A 20078-nucleotide genomic window follows, 5' to 3' on the forward strand; every position below is an offset into this window, starting at 1 on the left:
GCCGCTTTCCCAGATCGCTGTCAAGATATGGGCCCGCGTGTCTCCAACGCGGAGCGGCGAGAGCACAGCGTTCACGAAACTCTAAGCACACGCCGCAGCCAACCACTTTCGCAGTTCGCTGTCAAGATATGGGCCCGCGCGACTCCAACGCGAAGCGGAAAGGACACAGCACTCACGAAGTTCTCAGCACACGCCGCAGCCTGCCGCATTCGCAGTTCGTTGTGAAGATGTAGGCCATCGCGCGTCTGCAACGCGGAGCGGCGAGAGCACAGCGTTCACCAAGCTCTCAGCACACGCCGCAGCCAACCACTTTCGCAGTTCGTTGTGAAGATGTAGGCCATCGCGCGTCTGCAACGCGTAGCGGAGAGGACACAGCACTCACGAAGCTCTGAGCACACGCCGCAGCCTGCCGCATTCGCAGTTCGTTGTGAAGATGTAGGCCTGCTTGATTCCAACACGAAGCGGCAAGAATACGGCGCTTATGAAGCTTTCAGCACACGCCGCAGCCTGCGCTTTCACAGTTCACTGTCTTGATATGGGCACGCGCGTCTTCAACGCGAAGCTGCGGGGACACGGTGCTTACGAAGCTCTCAGTACACGCAGCAGCCTGCCGCTTTGGCAGATCACTATTAGGATATGGGTCCGCGCGTCTCTAACACGAAGCGGCGAGAACACAGTACTCACGAAGCTCTCAGCAAATGCCGCAGCTTGCCACTTTGGCAGATCGCTGTAAAAATATGGGCCCGCACGACTCCAACGCGAAGCGGAGAGAACACAGCGCTCACGAAGCTCTCAGCACACGCCGCAGCCAGCCGCTTTCGCTGATCGCTATCAAGATGTGGCCCGTGCATCTTCAACGCGACGTGGCGAGAACACGGCGCTCACGAAGCTGTCAGCACACGCCACAGCCTGCCGCTTTCGCAGATCGCTGTCAAGGCATGGTTGCGCACGTCTGAAACGCGGAGCGGTGAGACCACAGATTTCACGAAGCTCTAGGCACACGCCGCAGCCCGTCGCTTTCGCAGTTCACTATCGAGATATGGGCCCGCGCGTCTCCAACGCGAAGCGGCAAGCACATGGCGCTGACGAAGCTCTCAGCACACGCCACAGCCTGCCGCTTTCGCAGTTAGCTGTCAAGATACGGGCCCGCGCGTATCCAAAGCGAAGTGACAAGAACACAGCGCTCTCAGCGCTCGCCGCAGCCTGCCGCTTCTACAGACTGCTGTCAAAATATGCGCCCGCGCGTCTGCAACGCGAAGCTGCGAGGACACGGCGCTTACGAAGCTCCCAGTACACGCAGCATCCTGCCGCTTTCGCAGATCGCTATCAGGATATGGGCCCGCGCGTCTCCATCGCGAAGCGGCGAGTGCACAGTACTCACGAAGCTCTGCGCACACGCCGCAGCCTGCCACTTTGGCAGATCGCTCTGAAGATACGGGCCCGCGCGTCTCCAACGCGAAACAGCAGGAATAGAGCGCGCGAAGCTATCAGCAGTAATCACTCTCTGTCTGCATCGCAGATCGGTTTCCAGATATGATCCGCATGGCTGTGCCATAAACAGCCGCACCGGACTACGGTTCATTATGGTTCGTAACGGTTTGTCGCGGATGGGTAAGACGCTAAAGAGCGATACCTTCTCCTAATGGTGTGATTATCATCTGTACGTCTGGCTCCGCCAGCTGGATATGTTTTATCGCATCATGAATTCACCGTGCGCCACCGCCCGCATCAGTTCGTGTCGTCGCAGCGCTGTCGTTTATAGTGGTCGTATCAAGTTTCACAACATGGATTACACCGGGCTGTGTGGTGGCGAGCAATTGGTACAATGTTTAGGCATACTTAGACAACTCCCACAGGAGCTTCTGAGTAAATGTTTTAGTACTGTTTATTTAATACGCACTGAGAACTTGAGGTCCATTAAGCGAGGCCAAAATAAATGAAAAAGGACAATACAGGAAGCATGCGAACGCAGAAAATTACAAAAGTCGGAATTCATTGTCCCGATCGAAATATCTGTTGAAGCGATTCACATAAGCAATTCAAGTCAGCAATGTTGCGCGCAGAGAAGAGTTTAAATATGTTAGTTTGGGCCACAATATGAGGTTGAAGGTTCAATATGATAGTGGCGAAGTGGTCTCATCATTATAGTGGATTTATATACATTGAGTGATGGAGCGCTATTTTATTGCTGGACGGTTGGGAAAGAAATTCCCACTGTAGTTTTTTGTTCTGCGCGTTGCAAGTAACGGAACGTCATTAGATCCCATTAGTTCAGTAGCAAAGTGGAAAGGTCGAAAATTTGTTTTACACAGACCGAACATCCTGACTTTGGATTCGTTCAAGAGCGTTACACTTAGTGCAGGGGTCTCAGGCGATACATGCACACACGTGCTTTGGTCTAACTAGGTTATATAGGCTGAAAGCTTAACATATGCTGTAACCTTTTAAACTAGTATTTTAGGAAACACTGTTTGGAGTGACGCAGTTGAATTCAGTTGTTCTCTCGCTGCGTCACATGGCTCGCCCGGTAAACGACTGTGCCCCACCTTAGTGCCAGCGGCCGGGTGGTAAGCGCCACAGCCTACACCATGCGTTGTGTTTGCTTTAATCTGAAGGAAGGCATGCGACATTGCATAGAGAGGAACTACTTTAGAAATCTTCCTGTTTCTTTAGGCCGCCAATATATCTTAAGCACTACTCGTTACTTTGGCTGTCTTCGGTTCTTTTTTCTTATCGCAAGAAACGCAAATAAAGAAAATAATTATCATCTTGGAAAGGCCGCCACCTCGGCCGGGAATCGGATCAACGGCCTCATGCTAAGCCACTGCTAAGCCACCGCGGCGGGTAACGCAAAGAAAGGACAAATAAATACATTTGACAAACAAATCGAAATAACTGTTTGACGAATCGTTTATGTTGTGCGAACACCCTTGCGTTGACGCAATGATTGCATTGCGAGCGTTCGTCAGCGGCCGTTTATATTTATTGCTTAAAAGAGAAATGACTCTCCCTCAACGCTTATGCCTATTAATAACATCCCTGTTTTACAACACAGAAGAGCAATTGCTAGGCTGAAATTTCCCCACTCACTATATTTTGGTAACTTTAACATTAAACCTGAAACTTACTTAACACACCATATTCCTAGGCAAGCTAGACACACAAATGCTCATACTCTTGAACCTTACTTTGTGCGCACAAATTTTTTCATATATTCGTTTTTTCCTCGGACCATTCAAGAATGGAATGCGTTACCGTTGGAAGCATGTTGTGATTGGCATAATCCTGACTTTGAGAGCTGTGTACCTTTCTCTTTGTGGCCACACAGTACGAACTATGTTTTTTTTTTTTTCATTTTGTGTATCTGTCTGGTTGTGCTTTGCACGGTTGCTTTGTAAAGCTGACTTTTGACTATAATTATGTGTGATATTTTCTTCTACCGTTTCACTACGTTTTTTGTGTTATTTTGAATTTTATTTGTCAACTATTTTTTTAACGCCCCCTGCTTGGTCCTTCGACCGCAGTATGTGATACATAAACAAAATAAAAAATAAATATGTATGAAAAACTATTCGAATTTCATGTAATTTAACTTGCTAAAGCTATTGTAAGGAGGTCCAAAACTCAAGACCTTCAATAAATCCTTTTTTTTCTCAATGCCCTTTATTTATTTGTGTAAAATGGAAAAATAAAGTTTCAGTTGATTTAAATCTCTGTACCAAATTGCCATCAAACATCAAGCGCATGCACATAATATTCAGGCGATGTTGACAAGTGGCAATATTGGCCACTGTGGATGCCGGTGTGTCAGCGGCACTTCTCATGTCACTGGTTTCTGGGAGCCCAGAAAAGTTGCCTTGTCTTGTCGCCTTGAAGTCAGTGCCCTTTCAACCGCCCCGTTGTGGTCTCAATAAAAGCTGCTGTCACGGCTATACATGAGACTATGAAAAATAAGACCTGAAATATTTACAGGATAGATAATACTATCTTGCACAATAAGAAAACGACGAGATGGCAGTGCGTGCAATATTATTCATGTTTCATTTTTCATTGGTACATGATTGTGTTCCGTCGGCCAACAGTGGAAGTCTGACACTGCTTCATTTTACGAAGTCGCCTGCATGTTGCAACTTAACATTGATTGCGTCAGCGACGGCCCATCACGTCGAATGTTGATGTCGCCTGCTTTTTCTGTGCATACGGTTTGGTCTTCAAAACTGCTTGCTTCCAACTGCAGCATTGTTTACTCACGCTTCAATAATTTTTTAATTGGAAGAAAACGCGCACAAAAGTGTTATCTCGAAGCATCAAAGCGTCATAAGAAGGCAACGTATTTTTTTTCAAGAATTGTGTTTTCTTTCTTGCGCGCACAAAAAACGGGTGTCAGTTAAGTAGAAAGTGTCTGCAAGTTACTTGATATACGAGATTCTCCGTCATTAGGCAGATGCAGATGAGTGAATGATTGCTCATTTCCGGGAATTCACTACGAATGTAACATGATACAATGGCATTCTTTCTGATAGACGTTCAAGTAGAACTGTGACTTATCACAGCTCTACTTGTTCATTGTCTGTTCATTGTCTTAAATAAATCAATGAAATCAATAAAGCAATTGTTGGATGTCTTGCTGCTTTCTGCTGCAGGTGACAACAAAATGGATTCAAAAGTATGGGAAGTTCTTCGGCTTCTACGTCGGTGAAATGCCGTATATTGTGGTGGCTGACCTCGACATGATCAAGCACTGTCTTGTTCGGCAGGCCCACATTTTCCGGGACAGGATGCCGATGATACTGGAATTAGAAACGTTCAAGACTAGTTTGGTGGGACTGAAAGGTACATTCAACATTAAACTAAAATCTTGATGCTTTTTTGTGGCTTTGAAACATTCCTAGATACATATCCATTGAGCCACATCAAAATTTATTTCCCCGTTAGCATCGGATCATTCTGCGGTGCAATGCACAGAAGTCATTTGACCTACATGATGTATTCCTATCGGAACATGTCCGTAGCCACAGTGTTCGCGAAGTGAGAAATTTGAAATTTGTGTAGCGGTTGCTGCACATGTTCGCATTCACCCCTTTAATGTTAAGATTCCTATAGAAGCTTCGACACGCCTGCCCTGTTATACAGCCCGTTGCTGGCAAACCAAGCGTCGCCATAGGACGTTATGTGTTCGCACTGGCCGATTGTGATTTGCATGGAAATTTGAGTCTGAGGTAGTACATCTGCAATATACACAACAACTACAACAAACTTTTGTACTGGTGAAATGGGAATCAACGTACATGCAAGATAGTGTATTTCAGAATGGAAGTATCAGCGAGGCAGTCAAGCAGCTATGCATTAAAACAAACAGGCCGTTACCCTTATAAAAATTTCTGCCAACATCTTTTTATACCGTCTTTAGACAATTGTTATTAGAACCTAATAACAGTTAATAGAAATCAGTCAAGTAAAACCCTTTGCGGGGCCAGTTGGTGCATTGCATTAATAAAAAAAAAACAATAAAGACGCACACAGGAAACATACCACAAGGCAGGAACGGGGCTGGGCTACCAACTGTTTATTCAAAAGAATGGGGCTCTAATTTATAAAGGACACTCTGTCACATGACCATCGCGCAATTGGCTTGTCACAACCAACCGTCATGAAAGAACCAATAAATTCGTAAAGCCGCATGCACCTTCTATTTTCCAAGGGATCTCACATCTATCTTTGCCTTAGCTCAGGGATGAATACGTTAGCAATACCGATGTTTGGTAATCGTAGCAAAGCAGACTCACACGTTCATAGCAAAAGCAGAGTAAAAACAAATAAAGCTATACAAGATTATCAATACAAGAAAGCAGTAAAACAATACCCAGGACCCTTATAGTGCTTAAGGAAAAACTGACCAAATACGCCAAACAGAACTGAACATCTCGTCACACCTAGCGGTTTATTATTCAGTCCTTATGATTATGAAAAAGACACCCTGAAGTCAATTTCATTTCTTCGTAGGTTAACCGACGAGTAACTGCAAAGGATAGGATAGGAAACCGCTAAGTGTAACATGATGTTCAGTTCTGCTTGGTGTATTTGGTCAGTTGGTTTTCTTAGGCACTATAAGTGTTCATGGGTGTTGTTTTACTGCTTTGTTGTACTGATGATCTCCTTTAGTTGGTTTTATTGGTTTTGACTCTCCTTTTGCTATGAACGTGTGACTTTGCTTTGCTATGGTTATCTAACATCGGTATTGCCAACATATTCATCACTGGTGTTAGGCATAGCGATGTGAAATTCCTTGGATGGTAGAAGCTGCATGCGGCCTTTGGAATTTATTGGTTATTCTTGGACGCTTGGTTAGGATAAGAACATTGTGCGATGGTCATGTGACAGAGTCATCATCATCATGATCAGCCTGGTTACGCCCACTGCAGGGCAAAGGCCTCTCCCATACTTCTCCAACTACCCCGGTCATGCACTAATGGTGGCCATGTTGTCCCTGCAAACTTCTTAATCTCATCCGCCCACCCAGCTTTATGCCGCCCTCTGCTACGCTTCCCTTCCCTTGGAATCCATTCCGTAACTCCTAATGACCATCGGTTATCTTCCCTCCTCATTACGTGCCCTGCCCCTGCCCATTTCTTTTTGTTGTGTTCAACTAAGATGTCAATAACTCGCGTTTGTTCCCGCACCCAATCTGCTCTTATCCCTTAACCTTACACCCATCATTCTTCCTTCCATAGCTCGTTGCGTCGTCCTCAATTTAAGTAGAACCCTTTTCGTAAGCTTCCAGGTTTATGCCCCGTACGTGAGTACTGGTGAGACACAGCTGTTATAAACTTTTCTCTTGAGGGATAATCGTAACCTGCTCTTCATGATCGGAGAATGCCTGCCAAACGCACCCCTGCTCATTCTTATTCTTCTGATTATTTCAGTCTCATGATCCGGATTCACAGTCACTACCTGTCCGAAGTAGATGTATTCCCTTACCACTTCCAGTGCCTAACTACCTATCGTAAACTGCTGTTCGCTTCCGAGACTGTTAAACATTACTTTGGTTTTCTGCAGATTAATTTTTAGACCCACCCTCCGGCTTTGCCTCTCCAGGTCAGTGAGCATGCATTGCAGTTGGTCCCCTGAGTTACTAAGCAAGGCAATATCGTCAGCGAATCGCAAGTTACTAAGGTATTCTCCATTAACTCTTATCCCCAATTCTTCCCAATCCAGGTCTCTGAATACCTCCTGTAAACACGCTGTGAATAGCATTGGAGAGATCGTATCTCCCTGCCTGACGCCTTTCTTTATTGAGGTTTTGTTGCTTTCTTTATGGAGGACTACGGTGGCTGTGGAGCCGCTATAGATATCTTTCAGTATTTTTACATAAGGCTCGTCTACACACTGATTCCGCAATTCCTCCATGACCGCGGAGGTTTCGACTGAATCAAACGCTTTCTCGTAATCAATGAAAGCTATATATAAAGGTTGGTTATATTCCGCACAATTTTTCTATCACCTGATTGATAGTATGAATATGGTCTATTGTTGAGTAGCCTTTACGGAATCCTGCCTGGTCCTTTGGTTGACGGAAGTTTAAGGTGTTCCTGATTCTATTTGCAATTACCTTATTAAATCCTTTGTAGGCAACGGACAGTTACTTGATCGGTCTATAATTTTTCAAGTCTTCGGTGTCCCCTTTCTTATGGATTAGGATTATGTTAGCGTTTTTCCAAGATTCCGGTACGCTCGAAGTCATGAGGCATTGCGTATACAGGGTGGCCAGTTTCTATAGAACAATCTGCCCACCATCCTTCAACAAATCTGCTGTTACCTGATCCTCCCCAGCTGCCTTCCCCCTTTGCATTGCTCCCAAGGCTTTCTTTAGTTCTTCCGGCGTTACCTGTGGGATTTCAAATTTCTCTAGACTATTCTCTCTTCCATTATCGTCGTGGGTGCCACTGGTACTGTATAAATCTCTATTGAACTTCTCAGCCACTTGAACTATCTCATCTATATTAGTAATGATATTGCCGGCTTTGTCTCTTAACGCATACATCTGATTCTTGCCGATTCCTAGTTTCCTCTTCACTTCTTTTAGGCTTCCTCCGTTCGTGAGAGCATGTTCAATTCTATCCATATTATACTTCCTTATGTCAGCAGCTGTCTTACGCTTCTTGATTAACTTCGAAAGTTCTGTCAGTTCTACTCTAGCTGTAGGGTTAGAGGCTTTCATACATTGTCGTTTCTTGATCAGATCTTTGGTCTCCTGCGATAGCTTACTGGTATCCTGTCTAACGGAGTTACCACCGACTTCTATTGCGCACTCCTTAATGATGCCCAGAAGATCGTCGTTCATTGCTTCAACACTAAGGTCCTCTTCCTGAGTTGAAGCAGAATACCTGTTCTGTAGCTTGATCTGGAATTCCTCTATATTCCCTCTTACAGCTAACTCATTGATCGGCTTCTTATGTACCAGATTCTTCCGTTCCCTCCTCAGGTCTAAGCTAATTCGAGTTCTTAGCATCCTATGGTCACTGCAGCGCAACTTGCTGAGCACGTCCACATCTTGTATGATGCCAGGGTTAGCGCAGAGTATGAAGTCTATTTCATTTCTTGTCTCGCCATTCGGGCTCCTCCACGTCCACTTTCGGTTATCCCGCTTGCGGAAGAAGATATTCATTATCCGCATATTATTCTGTTCCCTAAAGTCTGCTAATAACTCTCCCCTGCTATTCCTAGTGCCCATGCCATATTCCCCCACTGCCTTGTCTCCAGCTTGCTTCTTGCCTACCTTGGCATTGATGTCGTCCATCAGTATTGCGTATTTTGTTTTGACTTCACCCATCGCCGATTTCACGTCTTCATAAAAGCTTTCGACTTCCTGGTCATCAAGACTGGATGTAGGGGCGTAGACCTGTACAACCTTCATTTTGTACCTCTTATTAAGTTTCACAACAAAACCTGACACCCTCTCGTTAATGCTATAGAATTCCTGTATGTTACGAGCTATATTCTTATTAATCAGGAATCCGACTCCTAGTTCTCGTCTCTCCGCTAAGCACCGGTAGCACAGGACGTGCCCGCTTTACCCGCAGTACCCTTCATAATTTAGAGCCGTTCTCTCGAATAAAGACTTGGTAGTCCAGTATTTTTCCAGTTTCCTTGTGTGTTTCCTGTGTGCGTCTTTTTTTGGCAGCTTTTTTCTGAAAGAAATCGTTTCAACGGTCTTTAGGCTTCCTACCAACACCCTAGTAACACTCTAGAAACAACTGCCCTCCAACATTATTTTGAATCAGGGTCATAGGCTGTCTGTCAACTTCCTGCTAACGGCTTATACCCCTTTTTATGCATCAGGTGTTATGCTGTGGAAGCTACGCAAGAAGTCCGGTCACCAAAATGTATCACTGTGCGTGTTTCCGTCTATGATTCGCGGCGCGCCAGCGGCATTTGCTCGCGCGAGCATGCACGTGAGGCTGGCGCGAAGGGCTGCAATTGAAGAATCACGAAAAGCCAATTGATCTATACAACGTATTAGCAGCTGTATAAGTACGTGGATTGTTTCTAAGGGTAAACCTTGTTTCATTCAGAAGTGAGCTTCTATAAAGTATATTTTCACAAATATCGTGTCAAGAAACACCGACCTATTTCTAAGCGCGAACACAGTCCCTGAACAATGTATCTGTAGCCTCCACGGCGTTGCACCTGATGTTTGAAACGACGTATAGAAACACTTTTCTTTAGACCTCTTATTAACATTCTTTAAATTGAAGCATGTTCGCAGATTATCTGTGTACATCCCACTAACAATTTACTAGCGCTTTTTTCAAAAACACCCTAGTAAGATTGTGGCAACAATTCGCCACCTACATTGAATAGAAGCATGTTTAAAGACTTTGTCAACATCCTACCAGCACTCTAAAAGGTTTCTTAGGCCTCATCATGACTTCGCCATTTATTTAAAATCTTCTACCAGCATTGTTCGTTTAGACATTCTAAAAACATTGACCAGAATCGGTCAGTGTTTGAATAAAACATGTTCAACGCTGCTTATAATTATATACTAACGTGCGAATTCATAGCTTGAAATCACCCAGTATGCCTCCCTATAATGCTCAATGCCTCAACTATTCATTTCATTTTTGGGCCCCATTAACTTCTGCCGCCTTAGGAATGTTTACGCGATCTTACTGGAGCGTTGACAAATTATAAGCTCTTGACGAGCTGTGCACCTGGAGCCACAGATGCGAAAGGAGCTACTGTAAATAAAGGTGTGACAAATTGGAAACGTTGCGAAGTTCGCATCATTTATTACATTCAATCCGTCAAATTTTGGAATAGAAGAAATGGTACTGCAGTTATGTGAAGCTGCTTCAGCATTCTGGGCGTCAGTTGCCGTTGCACCTTAGCTATAATGAATACGTTTCTTTTTCTGAGCTTGTTGCTGCGCGACTCTGGCCGTTGTATCCTGAAAGAAAAAGGCAGTGAGTAGCAGTTAGATGTGTATTGCTGTCCCATAACGAGATGTGTGCTTTAAACGAGTCAAACAAAAATACACCGAATAATTTAAGTTCACAAGCGTGAAACTATAAGCTAAATATTTCGCTACGTCTCATCCGGTACAGCCTGAGTAGGAAAGAGCCAAGAATGTGTTCATGATCCAACACTGTTTATCACGCATTAAGTCATCGCTACCACTGTGAAAACGTAGTTTTTGTCTGCTTCGCGTTTATGGCAACTTCAAGCGAATCTCATGAAGGATGTTTCACATGCTGCGACTGGAATGAGGAAAATCGGTGCAGTCGCACGTGTCGCAATGCGATTCTTAGAGGGCCCATTTCACATGATTGCGATTTCAACAATGTGACTTGTGCGACGCCCAGGGTTGCTTGCTGCCAGGTTTTGCGGCACACCCTGCATCATTCTTTTCATAGTATGAATAAAAGTTTTACTTTATAATATTGCTACTTTTCTTTATTAGGAGCAAAGATTATGAGTGTTTTGTAATTGAAAAACGTGTTGAAGTAATGATTCGTTTTGAAGTGTGCCACGGCGGTTACTGATATTCAGCGCGATGAGACACGGCGCACGTAAACAGCTGTTCGCTGCTGGTTCAGCGCTATGTGTTGTCTCATCCGCCTTCTATGACCGTTTCGTTCAGCCTGCACTACAACCATCTATCAGGTTTCGTGGCACACCCTGCATCATTGTTTTCATGGTATGCATAAAATTTTACATTATGATGTTTCTACTTTTCTTTATTAGGAGCAAATTTTATGCGTGGTTTGTAATTTAAGAACGTGTTGAAGTAAAGATTCGCTTTGGAGTGCGCCACGGTGGTTACTGAAGTTCAGCGCGATGAGACACGGCGCACGTAAACAGCTGTTCGCTGCTGGTTCAGCGCTGTGTGTTGTCTCATCCGCCTTCTGTGACCGTTTCGTTCAGCCTGCGCTACAACAATCTACAAGATGACCTATCAACACGTTAATATAGCTACCCTCACCACACATGTAGTATTCAGAATTCGGCTGCAACGAAGTCGTCGTTTCAGCCCAACGAGATCCTTGCGCTACCCGTGCTCAGCGCCAGCTTCTGGAGAAATGATGTGTGTATATTGCTCGTGATTGCGCATATGCGGTGCCTGCTCTTAGCCATTGTCTTGCACTAAATGCAACAACAAGCACCGACCTGAAAGCCCACGTCTGCCTCTGAACGAAGCCGCAAATGATCTGTGTGATTACTGCACATGGAATGGAAATTGTGTTGTGAACTGCAACCGTAGCGCTAGTCTGGTTCGTCCATAGCGGTACGTGTGCTATATATATATATATATATATATATATATATATATATATATATATATATATATATATATATATGTATATATATATATATATATATATATATATACACATACATTGTTACAGATGAGATGGATTTATTTACCAAAAGATCGAGGGCGCATACAGAGGAGATCGCTGCCAGTCGGGCCTTTTCTATACCGCGCGCAGTTCTACTATCTCCTCTTCTTCGGCTCCGCCGCGCAACCTAACAACTTCCTCCGGCGCAGACGAAGCTTGTCGAGCAAGCTAGGGATCTGCCTAATTGATAGTTGTTGATTCGGGAACCCTGTGATGACAGTGTTTCAGACGTGCCACACGAACCATTTGAGTCATCCGCGACCGGCGATTATTGGCGGTCAGTTTTGCGATTACGTAGTTGATGTCCCTTAATCGGCTGAGTATCGCGAATGCCCCACTGCACGCTCAGATGAACTTGCGGTACAAGCCTTTCTTCGGTAGAGGTGTCCAAAGTAACACATGATCGCCAGGAGTGAAAGTGATATGTATATACCGGGCGTCATAGCGTGCGTTCGATGAAACTTGCGAAGACTGTGTTCTTAAGCGAGCGAGCCGACGCGCTTCTTCGGCACGACACAATGTCTGCAGGAATGGATGTGTCTTCGTTCAGTTTCAATGACAAAATTGTGTTCAAGAACGTTTGGGGACTGCGAGCATGCAACAGATAGAAAGGCACATAGGTGGTTACTTCGTGCTTGGCTGTATCGTACGCGTACGTGACGAAGGGCAGCATGGCATCCCAATTCCTGTGATCAGCTGAGACGGACAGTAACAACATGTTAGTAAGCGTACGAGTCGTGCATTCGGTGAGGCCATTTGTTTGTTGGTGGTATGGCGTTTAATGGCGGTGAGTACAACCGCAAAGGCGCAGCAGTTCTTTAACAGCGTCAGCGGTGAATTGCCGTCCAGGGTCACTTATAACAACACGTGGAGCGCCGTGACGCAGGATGACAGAATGAAGAAGAAAGCACAACACATCGGCGGCGGTAGCAGATGTAAGCGCCGCAATCTCAGTATAACGCGTCAAGTAGTCGACACTCGCAATAATCCAGCGACGGTCGGTACAGCTCTTGGGAAGGGGGCCAAGAAAATTGATACCAACTTTTTCAAATGGTAAGGTAGGTGGTTTTACTTTTTGCAAAAAGCCTTGAGGAGGCGTCGCTGGCTTCTTGTGACATTGACAACCTGGGCAGCTTCTAATGTACTGTATTGTGCTCTTCCATAGCATCGGCCAATAAAAACGCTGGTGTAATCGGTGAAGCGTGTGAACGATGCACAAGGTGACCCGATGCGATGTCATTCATGCGTGGCGCGAAGAATAACAGGACGCGGGCGCTTGAGAACGACTAGGAGCAAGGAAGCGCATTCCGCAGAGTAATTGTTTTTGTAAAGCAGGCCGTTACACAGCATGAAGGGCATTGTCGGACCTGACGTGCGGGCAGCCTCCAATAGGTGTATGAGTGAAGGATCACGCCCTTTTTCACGTTTAAAGGTGCTGAGGTGAGGAAACTCGGTAATACTGGCAAGATAGTCGTCGAAGTCGTCATCGTTAGCGGTGGATTGTGGCGATAGGAGACGAGACAAGCAATCGGCATCGGTATGACTCCGACCGCTCTTGTAGCCGACAGAAAAGGTATGTTCTTGAAGGCGTAACGCCCGACGTTCCAGCCGTCCAGAAGGATCTCAAGGTCCAACAAGCCAGTAAAGGGAATGATGTTCCGTCGCTATCTTGAAATGGCAACCGTACAAATATGACCGAAACTACTGAATGGCGACGCTGTCACCGAATTCCAATTCGGTGACAGCGTAATTTCGCTCCGCTCTCGTCAGTGTCCGACTTGCGTACGCAACGACGTGCTGGCGCCCATGATGAAGTCGAACAAGGACGGCGCCAACGCCTACACCACTAGCGTCAATGTGTAGCTCAGTCATGGCCTCGGGATCGAAGTGGCGCAAGACAGGCCCTGAAGTTAGTAGATACTTAAGCTGACGGAACACGTCCTCGCACCCTGTAGTACATAAGTAGGGGTTGTCTTAGTGAAGGAGGCACCTGAGGGGGTGAGCAAGTTCGGCGAGGTACTTAATAAACCGGTGGAAGTACTAACACAGGCCAAGGAAACTAAGGAGGTCCTTCGCTGTCTTCGGTTAGCTAAAATCCCGCATGGCAGCAATCTTTTCAGGGTCAGGTGGAATACCATTTTTGTCGATGAGGAAACCGAGCTCGAGAGTCTGGCGCTCACCGAAGTTACACTTCTGTGAGTGTAAAACCAGTCGAGCGTTTTGTATACGGTCCAGTACGACGCCAAGGCATGGATCGTGCTCCTCAATTGTTTTGCCAAAAATGATTCCTTCGTCGAGGTAGCAGATGCAGATCTCCTATGTCAATCCGCGTGGCACTGTGCCCATGAACCGTTAAAGTTGCTACCGCATTGTATAAGCCGAAATGCATGACATTAAACTCGAAGAGACCGTCTGGCGTCACAAAGGACATTTTCTCTTTGTCTGTCTTGTGCATTGGTATATTTGTCAGTATACCGATCGTAAGTCAACGGAGGAGAAGTATGACGCTGCATGAAGGCAATCGATAGCATCGTCGATTCGTGGCTGAGGATATACGTCCTTCTTTGTCGCTGCGTTAGGTCTTCAATAATCAACACAGAATCTCCAAGAATAGTCGCTTTTCTTAACTAATTTCACTGGAGCTTCCGAGAGACTCCAAGACTCCTGGACAACACCTTTCCACAGCATATCTTGAACTTGCTCAGTGATTACTTTTTCTTCTGCGGAGAGACGCAGTGCGGCTTTTGGCGAAAAGGCGTCGCTTGGCCCGTGTTTATGCGGTGTTGCGTTCGCGCGCCAGGAAGCGACATTGGACGCTCATCTTGCGCGAAATAAAATACTGGTGCATGGCGAAGGAGCACCTTTTGCAATTATTTACGCTTTGAAGAGGGTAGCCACTTGTTCGTCATGCGGTGGAATTACATAGAGTAGTCGCGATTTGCGCCCCTCGCGTCGGTAGAAGCGTCAACGGCGTCAATACTGACGGTCGATTCTGAGTCAAAGGTGGCCAGCTTGAGTCTTGTCCGGAGTAAAACTTGCTCTAAATACGTGTTCAGCATCCACACGTGAGCATGACCATCTACACATTCTACAACGGATCGAGGAACCAGTAACTTTTTTTTCAATATAGTATGGGAGTACGGCTCAATTAAACCATGACAGCGATGCGGAGGGCAATGCGTGGAAGTCACAGGAACAAGTGTCGCAGTCTGAGCCACTAAAAGGGCATTGCGAGGCACAGAAAATGCCCTCTGCTTGTCCACGCCAGATACTGCTGGTGTGGATGTTATCCCGTGACTTGGATGCGAAATTTTACCAGCCCTACAATCTAACATTACATCACATTCCCCAAGAAATTAAATCCAAAGGATGATGTTGTGAGTGGTGTATCTCAAAACAACAAATTCAGTTGGAAAATATTGTCCACCGACACTCATTGAGTCCTTTGAGTCCAAGACGATTCTTAAACACAACAGTCATTACAGCAAGTATAACACCTATATCGACTAAGGCATCAGTATTTAAACTACCAACACAGACGTACAATTTCTTTTTGCGCATGGCGACGGGCGGTGGACTTCCTGACCGTCCCGCCACTTCACCTCCACCGGTCACGCCAGCTAGTTTTCCAGCTGGTGGTGAAAGTGAGCGACGGCGAGGTGATGGCGAGCAATGATAGCTGGTCGGAGGAGGAGTAAGGCGGTGGTCGCAACCTGGAGACTCACGCTGGGATGCACGTTCACGCGGCTGTCGTCTAAGAGGCGCAGAGGCCTCTCACGGCGCGCTGTCTTGGCCTCCAGATAATCGGGTATGCCCCAATCTTGCTGCTGCCTCAGAAGGGTTTGTGTGCGAGCTAGTTGGCGCGGATCATTCTGATTTAAAAGAGCGCCAAAAAACACGGGCAAGGGCGAACACAGGACTAGCGCTCACTGCCAACATTTTTCATTGAAGCCTGCGCAAATATGTACAATTCGCAACGGGCATAAAGGAGTGACAACACACCTGTGTCGTCCAGGAGTGGTTAACAGCCACACTTTGCACAATGAACAACCAGGTTACTGCCAGTCTTGATCTTGACACAGTGCGCATGCTCACGCAAACAATCATTGATACAATGTCCAGGGGTGCGATGGGAAATGGTTGTTCGACGCGTTCGTTCGGTTACCGGCGCGCGCGATTGGCCTACTGCGCGTCGATGTCGCCAGCCGCAGGGCGCAGCCACGTTTTTGGTGACGTCAAAATGGCGACACGCTCCTGTCAATCATCTTCCCACCGAGCATTTCGTCTGCTAGGCGCCGAACCCGACGGGAGCTGGGAAGTTTGGAGCGATCATACGGCTTCGCATGGCGCGTCTGGTGGATTGGATTGGATTCAACCGGCAGCTGCGGCATGGCACATTTAGATCCAATCCATGGTTTCATTTGAGAAAATGGCGCTTCCATTGGGAACTTTGGTTGTTGCGCTGGCGTTTCTAGAGGAAGGAGGAGCACGGGTGGCGGTGCGAAACGCGTTTGAAGAAATGGCAGAAAGTGAATTCCGGCGTCGTTTTTGTTTCTCGAAATCAATAATTCGTTGGTGGTACAGCGAAATCGACCACATCATCGATGCCAGCGAACCACTGGAATGTTATCGCTGCCTTTTGAAAAGTGCGCCACTCTTCCCGTCGTTTCTTTTTCCTTTTTTTCTTCTCGCTGTGCGCGACACCACCAAGGGACGACCCAAAGAAACGAATAGTTAAAAATTGCAGTAGTCACACATACTACTTATTGAAAACTTGTTTGGGCTTGAGAAGAAAAAATAATTTCTTTTAGATAAAGATTTCATTGATTTAGAGGACGAGAAACATTTCGTTTTGTAGTATACTGTCTGCAAGCCGACGACAAACGACGGAAGTAAACTTCCGGGGAGGTCACCGCTTCCTGATTGGCTGCTCTCTCCGCCCCGTTATCACATATTTTGCATACTGCCACTTAGTGACGTTGCAGAAACCGAACAGAACGCCTATCGAACAAAATATCTCCGATCGCGCTCCTGTTTGCCCTATGTAAGTGCAGCCACAAGAGGTGGGAATAGAATACACCACATGGGTACTGCAATCTACAGGCTTGGCGACATGTTGCTTATCGCACAGTCGAGGTGTTCTCCGGTAATGTAGTGTATTCCATTCCCATCTCTTGCGGCTGCACTTACATAGGGCAACCAGGACGTTGTGTCAATGATCGTTTGCGTGAGCATGCGCACTCTATAAAATTCAAATTGTATCAAATTCTCGTGGTGCAAGTACAGTGATGTACACATTTTTTAAGTATGTTGCAACACAATAATTTATTAAACTTTGTTTTCAAATCTACAAGATCTTGCCACGCAGTAACGACCACATTATCAGCAAGGAAACTGCAGATTCAGGGCACGTGTTGGAATTTATGTGAAGTGATGTTTTTGTCAAGCGCTCAACTAAATGGTGTTAAAGTAACTGCGATATTATACAGTTGCTCTAACAATCCAACATGCCATCTTTTGCAAGGTTTGTTTAGGCATGTTTGTTTAAGGTTGGCACCGCATTGGTCCCAACCTTAACATCATCTAATGTTTATGCGCTACTCTGTTCACAAAGTATACCAAAATGCAAACAGCAGTTAATCTAGATGCACACTGCGAGACATGAACACAGTGGCCTTTGTTGAAGGAGGGATGGTGCGAGGTGCATGCGGATCAATGAATGACATGTGCTTATATATTTATTTATTTATTTATTTATATACCTCGCAGGCTGCAAGGTTTGATATTAGGCAAGCGGGAATGGAAAAGTAGTTACAAAGGAAAAAGGTCACAACATTATACAATACTGAACAAGCAATACCAGAAAAAACTACCACCCATGCACCCCGTACAGATGGCAAACCGGCGACGCTGAAATGTGCGGCGCCACTGTTTATCACTGAGTCAATTCCGATGGTTTATTAAAGTCTTTCTCATCTATTGATTACGTCTGTGTTTCTTAATGAGGTAACGCACCCATTTGGCTTGGATTAATCACATTGTTTGTTTGAAATGCCACACATCGCGCTTCGCATAGTCACCATCACAGAAGGTGCAATTAGTGGTTCAGTGTGTTAATCCAGTGCGTACATCAAAGTCTTTCTGAAATATGTTGCGCATTCGCGTTTCGTAATGCACTAATCATAGTATTTATGACTCGATAATGCACTGTAGCTACCAGCTGACACACCGGGGCCGCACAGGTAATTTAATTAAAAACAGGGACACATTTTTGAACCTATTGCGCAGTCGGAGACAGACTGCTGCACGAGCTCTGCTTCGAGAAAGAAACGACGTCACTATCGGTATATCGAATGGCCAGCGGACCTTTGCTGCAAAATAATTATGAGGGGGAATAGTCAGTGGGGGAATATGGCATAGACAGTAGGAATAGCAGGGGCGAGTTATTAGTAGAGTTTGCACAACAGAAAAATATTGCCACGTAGTAGTGACGGTAAAGAAAGCAGCCAAACTGGGAAAGGCAAATATAGCGTTTTATTGGGCGAACTTGCGCCCTCAAAAACAGGCTACACTCAAAGAACAGCGAGAGCGGCGAACACAGTGGGCGATTGTCGAAAATCTGATCAGCGGGTCAAGCGCGTCGGCTTTTATGCATGAGTCGTCGAATGTTCCAGAGTAATTGCTGGGTCCCGCGTGCCTTCCACAAAGTTCTACCTTATTCGCGTCGCGCACACATCCAATCAGATTACACAAGGTTCGGTCACAGATAGCGGATGGAAGCATCGATAACATTCCAGAAACTTTCGATGCATGCAAGCGCGTCCGGCGCTGTGCGATAACATTTATTAGGCGGTGAAACGTGTCGCCCGATAAAGACAAACAAGTACACGTGTCAATAGCCCCCTCTTAAAAAGCATCGACTAGATGCGGCAAACGAAAGCAATAAAGAAAAACACCTGTAACAAAGAAACCACCCTATTGCAAAACCCAGTGCCACTGGGACCCAGTGCGCCGGATTATGGGCCCAGTGCAGCGCGCTGGACGCTGGCGCGCTGGGAACGCGCAGGGAACGCGCGGCGTATTGGGAGGCACTGGCCACTCGTGCGAAAAACAGCTCTAGCGCGTTAAATATGCGGTGCCTGGACACCGTATATATTTTTTTGAATACAGAAAGCAAGAAAGAGCGCGTTAGAGCAATAAAAAAAAGAAAAAAGACTACTCTAACAAGGAATCGAACGTCCGACCTACAGATCCCCAGCCCGTCACTTCACCACTACGCCACGCTTTTCTTTTTCTTTATTCACAAAATGACATACATACATAAAAACACGTTGGCCTACTTGGACCAACGTGACAAGCTAAAATTTCTTGAAATTCACTAATTCATCAAGAATACCCAACCAGTCAGGCGGATCTGCCTGTACACGATATATCTCACGTAGGAAAATAATGCTTTCAACAAAATTTTCTCGTGCTGAGCGCGCATTCACATCGGCGTGCGTTACCGCCATCCGTGTCTTCCAAAGACTATGGAGGCCCAGGAGCATTATCATGTCGTACGGAAAGCCCTGATGGCTGCCTACCGGCAGGAAACGTATACCCTGTGCTGTTATCGGCAGTTCCTTTTTAAGAGTTCTTTGCAAGACGTCCCAATAGAAAATTGCATCCCAGCACTCAATGAAAGCGTGCTCAATGGTCTCCGGCTTGTTACATAGCGCACAGTTTGTCGTCCATGGTACAAATATTCCTTTGTCGGCTATCCATGTTTTGACCGGAAGGGTAGATGTATGCAATTTAAAGAAGAACGACTTTACGCTTGCTCTCACTGGCATCCTTTTAACTCTTTTTAAAACATCTTGTCCTGGGCCTCCATAGTATTTCATTCGGTACAATGGCACTGGCATCATAACTTCAACTAAATCCTTGTAAAGTTTCTTTCTTGTTACTGTGCTCAGGTACTGAAGGGAAAACCGAGCTTTTAATATTCGAAGGGAGTCGACTACCTCTCGCAAGTAGCCTTTAAGCCGATAGTGTACAGGCTGTGCACTAGACACAATAAATTCAGGCAAAACGCTTTTCAAACGGATCTGGATCATCGTACGCAAGAAGGAATCACTTTGATCTCGCAAGAAGACAAAACGAGAAACAATCTGTCGTAAGAACAAATGCGACAAT

The 20078-nt window shown here is 45.8% G+C and overlaps 1 protein-coding gene across 1 annotated transcript in view; it reads left to right on the top strand.

Moving 5' to 3' along the window:
- Window positions 1-20078, top strand: part of LOC126518692 (cytochrome P450 3A24-like) — a 145572-nt gene that overhangs the window by 94494 nt on the left and 31000 nt on the right. Inside the window, exon 3 of the mRNA XM_050168458.2 lies at window positions 4644-4833. Within this exon, the coding sequence (XP_050024415.1) occupies window positions 4644-4833 (190 nt within the window). The remainder of the gene's footprint in view (window positions 1-4643; window positions 4834-20078) is intronic.

The sequence above is a fragment of the Dermacentor andersoni genome, chromosome 1 (assembly GCF_023375885.2).
Source record: "Dermacentor andersoni chromosome 1, qqDerAnde1_hic_scaffold, whole genome shotgun sequence".
NCBI lineage: Eukaryota > Metazoa > Arthropoda > Arachnida > Ixodida > Ixodidae > Dermacentor > Dermacentor andersoni.